This window comes from Daktulosphaira vitifoliae, unplaced genomic scaffold (assembly GCF_025091365.1).
Source record: "Daktulosphaira vitifoliae isolate Bord-2020 unplaced genomic scaffold, ASM2509136v1 Scaffold_1, whole genome shotgun sequence".
Taxonomy (NCBI): Eukaryota; Metazoa; Arthropoda; class Insecta; order Hemiptera; family Phylloxeridae; genus Daktulosphaira; species Daktulosphaira vitifoliae.
In genome coordinates this window covers 18,692,605-18,702,264 of record NW_026099572.1, presented here as the reverse complement: position 1 = coordinate 18,702,264, position 9,660 = coordinate 18,692,605, and the positions used below count along the sequence as shown (strand labels likewise).

The 9,660-nt window shown below is 26.2% G+C and overlaps 2 protein-coding genes and 1 long non-coding RNA gene across 3 annotated transcripts in view; 1 reads left to right on the top strand and 2 right to left on the bottom strand.

The window, feature by feature from the left end:
* The window catches only part of LOC126896839 (uncharacterized), a 164,108-nt gene that overhangs the window by 128,198 nt on the left and 26,250 nt on the right, over positions 1-9,660 (bottom strand). The gene's annotated exons all lie outside the window — the stretch shown is intronic.
* On the bottom strand, positions 4,439-5,763 carry LOC126896831 (uncharacterized). The gene is made up of 2 exons (XM_050669941.1): positions 5,656-5,763; positions 4,439-5,341 (listed from the first exon to the last, which is right to left on the bottom strand). Exons 1-2 carry the CDS (start codon positions 5,690-5,692, stop codon positions 4,560-4,562), a joined length of 819 nt encoding a protein of 272 aa, XP_050525898.1. The 5' UTR covers positions 5,693-5,763; the 3' UTR covers positions 4,439-4,559.
* LOC126896845 (uncharacterized) lies at positions 5,950-7,407 on the top strand. The gene is made up of 3 exons (XR_007701963.1): positions 5,950-6,301; positions 6,634-6,740; positions 6,805-7,407. It is a non-coding gene; the product is annotated as an uncharacterized LOC126896845 (long non-coding RNA).

Below are 9,660 nucleotides of genomic sequence, written 5' to 3'. Positions count from 1 at the left end.
AAAGAGTCCCGTTCCTGGGCCCACGCCTCGCACCGGAAGAGGGTGTGCAAAGCGCTATCAGCCTCTCCCGGGCGATCCGAACAGTGGTCGCACGTCGGCGCGGCTGCTTTACGAATACGGTGTAAGTACTCGTTAAAGCAGCCGTGGCCGGACATCACTTGGGTGAGACGATAAGTCATCTCACCGTGAGTCCGGTCCACCCACCTGTACAGAATTGACACCTCAAACACGTAAATTCAATTTTATTTATCTGACATACAGTGTGATTTATTAAGTATATTATTACCTATAGAGTCGGTTCTTCTAACACAAACCTATCGAATGTTTTCTGAACATAAATTTTATGTTAGGAAAATTATTTTTAGTAATTATATTTTTTATACATTTCGTGCACTATATTACTCCGGCCAAGATATAAAGTGTCAATAACTTCCGAAATACTCAGAAGTTGTTATTAAAAAGCAATCTTCTTAATTATATTATATTCTATTTTATAGCTAATTAAATATGTATAATGTCATTTAAAAAAATAATTTTCATTGATTTCAATTTTAATATCATTTTTTAAATTCGTCTTAATTTAGAAGTACAAAGGGGTTACATTTTTAAATAAATAATTTTTCATGAAGCACGTGGAAATATATGTTTTTAATTTAGCTAAATTTTCTTCATTATATGTTTGGTTATCTCCAGTAAAAATATTATGAAAGATAAATATGTGAGTACATTTTTTTATGTGTTTGTTAAAAATCTTATATTACATTTTAATGATGAACGGGTAGATTTTCGTTAAGTATTAAACTAATATTAAAAAATTGAAAATATTTTCATGGCATTATTCTAAACATTAATTTTTTTTTGGTAGATATAAAAGCGATAAAAACAAGTACTTATCATAATATATAAGCTATGAGCCCTGATAATAACCCACTCAGTTACTTAAAAAACAAATATATTTTTGACCTTTTTTTAGTTACATATATTTTATGATTAATCGTTAAGTACTTTTTCGGTTCACTCCTTACATATCATACGGTTGCCAACTTTTTTTTATTAAATGACAACATAAATATTAAAATAGAAAATTATCTATTTTGATAAATGAGTGGTCGATAACAACTTTCGGATCTGAACTTCAGAAGACGTTTTTATAACTTGACGAGAGGAGGAATGCTGTTGAGATGTGTCTAATAAAAATAACAGTATCTGCCCTTCATCTCCAGTCTATATTTTAAAATCCTAATAATTTTCACAGCACTTAATAACTGATAAATAAGAAACATATTAAATTAAAAATATAAAAAATAATTTTCATATAATAATTATTTTACAAAGACAAAATCGACCACTAACGTATACATAATCACTGTATACTAATTAAGTAATTTTATTATAATTTATAAATTAATTAAATATTATTATTTTATAAACAGATAATTCCATTTTGATAAATGATCTTTGTTAAATTAAATTCGATAAAATAATTGTGAAAAATTATTTTTTTTAATAATTTGAAAATAGTTTACTTAGAGTAATATTTGTTGCTAATCATTATAAGAGTATTAATTTATGTGCTATAGAAAAGTTTAAAATAATATGTATTTATAAATCAAAAAACCATGAAATATTCTATTAAGATAAATTGAATATTTAAAACATATTTTTTATTAAATTCAATTTATTTCTATGGATTTAAATGCAACATAGTTACTGTAAATAGATTATATTAATCAAAACAGTCAAAACCCCTTATTTATTTATTTAGAATAAGCTCTTATATTTTTGAGTAGTTTTAATACACTAATTATTTTATATTAAATTCGCCTTTCAATGTAAAAAAAAGTTACAAATAAACTATTGTAATATTTGTTTTTTTAAGGAAATTTTCTTTTGAATGGTTGTAATATTTATGCGACACTAAAAGATATTGAAGAGAAGTATAAATTAGCAGGAAATGATACAAACAAGGTTTATAATTTACATAATAAATTAGCAAATACTCTTTGCCAATATGTTGGAGAGAAATGCATTAAATATATGATGATTTGTGCAAAAACTTTTTATAAATATTTAAATGTAAATTCTAGTTTTAAGTGTTGTTTTTGTTTAAAGTTACACAAAACGGGACACAATAATGTTTTTTAGTTTAAATTTAAAGATTTTTAATTTTTAATTTTCATTTATCTGGAGTGAGTCATTTATTATAAATCACTTAATTAATCAAAAAATAAATGTAATATTAAACTTTTTTTATTAGTTTCATTTAAGTACATGTATTTCTCAGTTTATTATTTATATAGTATTTTTGATGTTCATCCCTTATACCGTATAAGGATGTTAATATTATTTTAACTTCCATTCAATGCTGACAAGGTATTGACTTTACCATAATATGCGTTTTTTTACGACTATCAATGAAAATTATGTTTTATTGGGCCGATTTTATTAGTTTATATGTATGATAAAAAATCTATTAAATTTTAAAATAATTTTTATTTTTGTATACTTACAATTTGCAAACTTTATTTAAACTTAATATAAAACATTTTTGATTTTTTACCAAAACAAGGTTTTTTCGTTTAAATTGTAAAATAACCATCTAATAAATTTACTTGTTGTATAGATTATTTAGTAACGATTTAAGGCCTCATGTCCTTGTGGATAAGGTATAAGAATAATTCCACGGCCCCTCTGTCAGTCGTAAGACGCGACTAATAAAGTTGCGTCGAGTCGACATCTGGTTTAAAATTTTTTGTCAAAAAGTATGAGGAGTCCTGAACAAAACTTAAGCGGATTGTACCATCTCGAATGTATGCGGAAACAACAGGTGTGAGGAAATAAAGTAGTAAAAAATGGAGAATGCCTTAGGAATAAAGTGTTTGATAATAAGCAGGACAACTTGTGCGGTAGCTGTTTCATCAGTCATTTATACAGGTCTACCCAACGCTTGTACTGTTGACGGTGTAGGGACATCATCACTCGACTATAGGCTGAACTCGTGTTTAAGGGAGAAAGATAGATACAAAGTAAAAATAGGTATGTGGAATGTTGGAACATTAACTAGTATAAGTAGAGAATTAGTTGAAGGATTGTGGAAGAGAAAAAAAATGGAAATATGTAAGGGCTATAAAATAATATACTAGGGTAAATCTAATACAAAGAATGGTGTAGGAATAATAATGGATGAGGAGATGAAAAGTAAAGTAGTAGAAGTAGCTAGGAAAAGTGACAGAATTATAGTCGTAAAATTGATTTTCCAGTAAAAAATATTGAATGTAATAAGTGCCTATGCACCATAAGTAAAATGTGAAGAAATAGACAAGGAAGTGTTTTAAAGAGAGATTGATGAAAGCACAACACAATTTTTCTTAAACTTAAGCTTATTTCGTTTTATTTAAAAAAGAAACATAAATATCTATAATGAATAATTACCTATCATATCAGTTTTATTTTAGGAACTAATTAAATTAAGTAAAGATATAAGTATAACTCTTTGGATCACGGTTGGTAACGTATTATAACGATCACCGTTGCAAAAGATTAAAGGGTTAAGAGAAGAAGCCAGTTGTCTTGATCACGGTTAATAACACGAAGGTTATGTTCACCTTTGAAGATTAACTAACTTTAGAATTGGAAATTTAATATATAAATCTTTGATCACAGTTGATAACATTAAATCAATACAGTTACGAACGCCATTGAATGATCAATATATTAAATTCAGAAGGTTAGGAAAGAAATAATAGAAAAAACTTAACCAGTTATGCAGTGTACAATAAATGTCATTCTAGTAGGCAATAATTATTGCGAATAATAGAGTAACAAAAGAAAATAAAGATAATTATGAAGGCAGCGAAGGCGTACTTTATACTGATCGCTATTACTTGAGTTGTGTAGCTTGATTGTTTATTTTTTGTTAATAGTTAGTTTTAAATAAATGCGGTTTTTTTAATTAATCAAAGGCTAGAGGTGTGGGGATGAACTCTTGAAGAAAATGGTTTAAGAATAAGTAGGAATAAGACAAAGTATAGAGAGTACGAATTTGATAAAGGAGAACACGAGGTAGGTGAATTACGATCAATGATAATAAGCGGGGATGTAATAAGAAAGGTTGAAAGTTTTAAAAATTTAGGGTTAGTTTTGAAAAAATGGTGGTATTGGCGGGGATGTAAGGCACAGGATTAAATGCGGGTGGTTGAAGTGGATAGAAGCCTCTGTTGTGTTACGCGATAAAAGAATTCAAATGAGACTGAACGATAAGTTCTACAAGACTACTATGAGTCTAGTTATGATGTATGGTTCAGAGTATTGGGCGGTTGACGAGATTGAGGTGAGGAAAAAGAAGAAGACTTGTGACCATTTACTTATGGTATTTTTATTACGTTACAAGTTATACACAATGATATGACGATTAAACAAGAAAAGTAACAATTTTATTTCTTTATTTGGTAGAATTATTAACATTATTAACTAGCTTATTTTTAATTAAAAATAATTACAATAATCATTAATAGAAATGTAATATTAAGTGAGCAAAATGAGAATTATATTAAATAAAATTAATTTATATGAAAAGGAGTTATAAAATATAATAATGTGATTTCAAATAATTCGTCAATTTTCGAACCAATAAATGAAGCATAACTCATTATGTTAGGATTTAAACGTTTTTTTTTATTATATTCAGATTTTAATCTGTTATTTTTACATTTAACAAAAGTACAAACATTACCCATACCTTCATTATATGTATTTCTATTAAATGTTTTAATCCATTTTGTTAGCTCAGATATACTAATATGATCAGCATCGACAGGTTCCATAGTATATTGCTTTACTAGCTCTTTTAAAAAACGTTTTGACATATTTTGCAAGAACAAATCATCTTCAGCTAAAATATTTAAAGATCGAACAACGTTTATCATATTAGCTAACACATTTTTAAAAGCTATTATTTTTTCTATGAGTAAATTTTTAATATCACAAATGCTTGCATTAATATTTTGTAAATTTTCATTCTGTATAAAGCAAATTTCAACATCGTTGAAATAGTTTTCTACATCCGTTATAGATTCTTCATACTGGTCATCAATAGCGTAATCGTCTACATTTAAATCTTCCGAAAGGTTGTGTTTTTTGTTATTATCTCCAAAACCTAAACTAACTTGTTCTTTTTGATATTCATTTGTCAAACTTAATGCAAGATAAAAGAATTTTCTAATTATTTCTAAATACTTACATCGAACCATAAGGTGTACAATTAATAATTTTATTTTGAAGTTGTATTCATTCACAGCTAGATATTTTGATGACACAAGTTCTGATGGTATTTTTTCTTTTTCTAAATCAAATTTTTTATATTCAATATTGCTAAACAAATTTGAAATGCTAATTTTTTTATTTTTTATTTCAACAATAACGTTTGAAAAACGATTCCATATGTCAATTTTCGCCAGTATTTTATTCAGACAATATATGTGATTATCAGTAGGAGTTGATAGTAAATTATGTGAAAGTGAACACAGTAAGAGCGTAATTAATATCTCAAAGAAACAATTAAAATACATTTTAGATAATCAAAATGGTACGTAGGATAAAAAATATAATACTAAATTTTTATAAACGTGCAAGTAAAATTTATGTAGCTATACTTACTTATGACCCAAAAACATAAATGTTCAATTACATACATAGAATAATATAATGATTAAATATAAATCTAAGAATTTTATTCAAAATACTAGTAAATATATTACTGTTTATTTTTTTAGTAAATGTGATTATCAAAATTTATTTTATGTTTAAATTATTAGTATATTTTTAACAAAATATTATTTGAATAATGATGTCACAAAATATGTTAATGACATGAATTTTGCTGGCAATTCCTCTTTTTCTAAGTAAAATTTTTCATATGCAATAATGCTACGTATATTAGCAATAGTAATGTTTCATTTTTAATTTATATTTTTTGTTTAAGAAACGATCGTATTTTTTCGCCAATATTATGTTGAGATATATGATCATTATTATTTATTAAAAAATAGAATCTTTTCTTAAAATTTGTTTTCTCTAAAATCACCCATGTAAACATGTAGATAATGATGTTACATTTAATATGATCATCTCTCTACTATTACTCGTTCCTTCAGAATCGATACTTTCTCGAGATATTGATATATATCAAATTGATACATCTAAAAATTATTTGAACGATCTTCAATCGTAAAAAGTAACTCAATTAGAGCATTGAAGTACATTTTCAATTATAAAAAGTAATAAACAGTAGGGATCCCAAAAAGTGAGTTGAGACATTTTTAGATTAGTATAGATTGATATTTGTTAGTAATTAAAATCACTTTCGTAAAATTCATCATTTCGTACTTGAAACAAACTTAAAAAATTAATATTTCCACCAGAAATTACGAGACTTTCTCGATTTTAAAAGGAAAATTTACTTATAAAAGTCAAGTCATCGTAAAGTTTTTTTTTTAACCATATAGCATATTAAATGATCTATGATTTAATTGTTTTGAACGAAGTAGATGTTCCATTGAATAAAGAAAATGAGATTTTGTATAGTTTTTCTTTTTATGTCTTAGAGTATATTGTATTATTTTTAATCTAATACAGGTTAAAGAAGGCAGGTTTTTTGAAACATTATCAAAAAATGAATATAGGTTTTAAGTGTCTACAGTACCTTGGTAAATGATTGGATATCCAAAAGAAGTATGATATCGGTGAGTTGAATGTCTTAATTATTACCAAAATAAATACTTCCCAATGATCCCGTTTTTGATAAAGTTATTTCAGTATAATGTGAAAACTAGAAATGTCAGCAATGACTATTTTATATCAATTGTCATTATTTGAGACATTTAGCTTTACTGTGGGAATTAAGGGAATATTTCAAAATTGACCTAGCTAGTGAAGTATTTAAAGTAGCAATTTCATATCAACCCGTGTTCAAAGATCTTTATTTCAAAGTATAACAAAATACGAAACTTTGTTAGAAAGAAAATCATCGAACGGCAATAAATACAGATAATACCTTGCCAGTAAATAATAAAAAATTTACGATGACGCAGGTAGTCAGCGACACGAGTATCAACTGGCATAATATCGTGTAGTTGTCATCAGAACAATTTGTAAGAAAATAATATGCGGTGGAACAGCCCTGGATTAGTTTAAAAGAAAATAAATCATGTGCAACTATAAACCAAAAAGAAGTTTCAGGAAAATGAAAAACATTTTTAAAACAGTCAATAATAATGAATTATTTCCTTAAATTACATTTTTATGTCTCATGAAATTATTACGTTTTACGGCTTTTCTAATTGTGATTATTTATTATGTGATTACGTTCATGACTTTATTGTCATAAAATATGTTTTACTTATTGTATTAACTGGCGTTGATAATATTAAATTGCTATAATAATATAATTATACAGTTTTATTATCTTTTTCTACTCTTTTTTTTTAATGCCATACAATTCATGTTTTTGTCAAATTATTGTATATCAACCACTATTAGTATTATTTTATTTTTTACTTTAAAGTATTTTTTTACAATACTGCGTCCTTTAAATATATGTTAAATTAAAGTTCATGTTACATATTATAGGTAAAAAAAAATTCTCTAACACCTTATTTTCTATGATAATGGCTGCCATAATTTAAAAAGATGCTATTTTTATGTTATAATTTTTTAATTTATATTTTCTACATTTTATTGCTATATTTTTTGAAAAATGTATAGATAGATAAAATTTTAGTTTCAATGCAAAGCTGAAAAAGTATTAATTTTACTATGATGTATTTTTTTTTTTTATGTCTAATTATTATCTATATTTTATTCTTAAAAGTCATGAGTTTTCTTTCAATAGAGCTGTAGCATCAATGCTGTCTTCATCGTCCAATAATTTCATTCTTCTTCTTTTTCCTCGTTTTTATCACAAATGCTTGGATTTGACCACTCTTATCCTAAAAATTTGCTTGACCAATAATTCCATTAAGTTTGTTTTTTTGCTACTGATTTTCAGTACTAACTTGATGGCAGCCTGTTTTAAAATACAGCTCTTTCCGTGTCTCCAACCAAACTCCCGGTGTGTACTATTATAAGTTTCTTAAAATTGACAAATAATTCCAATATTTTTTAGTGGTATTCATACTTATTTCTATTATCTGGCCTACGACTGCAAGTTTTTAAATTGTTGATGCTCCTTTTCGGATCCACACTGGTATCTACCTTAATTGTCTTCTATATACTGTGTTAGCCGCTTCAGCAATATCTTTGCAAACACTTCATATGGTGAAATTCCTCTATAATTAGTCATACAAAATACAAAGTTACTCGCACCAAACGTCTTGACCCGTAACTCGACGTGTCTTCGTCAAAACGTCAATCCTCCTATACTTTTCATGTTTCCCTTTATATATTCTTTTCCCCGCCATTATTAATTTGCTTACCCTGCACTTTCTGTTTATATGAGCATTATTATATTGCTTAAGAATTTAAAAATTGCTTATTACTGTGGTAAAACTTATATTATACTAATATTAACGTTATTTAATACTTCCTCAGCTATTTACTACAAAACTTTTTGAAAATCTAACTTTTTACCTACCTACGGGGTATTCAAAATAGCAACTTTTATACAAAAGTTAACTTAATATTTTTAAATGTTTCAGAAATAATATGTTAATTAAATGTAATTTGATTAAAATTTAACACATTATTATTGTAACACTTTTATTTAACATATTATGTTAAATTAAAGCTTATATTATAACCATTAATTACGTAATTTTATTACGTATTATATATTTAAAAAAGACAATTTGTCCCGACGGTTTTTTGTTTACATATTACTGTCGTAGTTAAACAAACAAGCTATTTTTATAGTAAGAAATTTTTTAACTCTACATCGCCATAATTTATTAAAATATTTACGTATCAATACAATTTTGTTTTTTTTTGTAAGTGGTATACACACTTTATTTAAAATACTTATTTTACTTTAATTTAAAATATCATACAAATTAGACGCTACAGTGATGAGGTTCCTAAATGTTATGTACATAAAATCTACATTGAGTATAAAGTTAACTTATTTGAAAAATTACTCATTTCATAATTTTAGAAGTGCGTTGTACAATTACTAGATTGGGAAATTCGATTTACAGTCACTGAGGATAAAGAGTTCAATTACTATGGTTCAAACATACTTATTGCACTTTTTTTCTAACTTCACTTTTAAAAATGTTCCGGAAATACTCCGGGATTTAAACATATGTTAAATTAATGTTTATGATATTTGCTATAAGTTAAAAAAAAATTATTCCAACACTTTATCTTCTATTTGCAAAAAGCAACCCTAACAAAAAAAAAAAAAACCCAGCACAGGGGGGTCACGGCACAGTTGTGACGTGGTATAGTTGGATCAAGTATAATGATATCTGACAGTGATTAAAATCACTATCAAAAATAAACGCTTCGATGCAAATCTTTAGATAGTGTTTAATTTTAAAAAAATTGGTGTTTTATTCCAAAAGCTACTTGATCTGCTGGTTCCTTATTAATATCTCGATTAAGATAAAGTATGTCGAATGAAAAAGGGTTTATTAAAAAATATTATTTCTCATAAAAAAATTGTGT

Bases quoted from the DNA above. Each gene is read 5' to 3' on its own strand.
- LOC126896831 (XM_050669941.1), bottom strand. From the start codon at position 5,692: ATGTATGTAATTGAACATTTATGTTTTTGGGTCATAA. The intron at 5,342-5,655 runs GTAAGTATAGCT...AATTTGATTTAG, and splicing joins TTTATGTTTTTGGGTCATAA to AAAAAGAAAAAATACCATCA.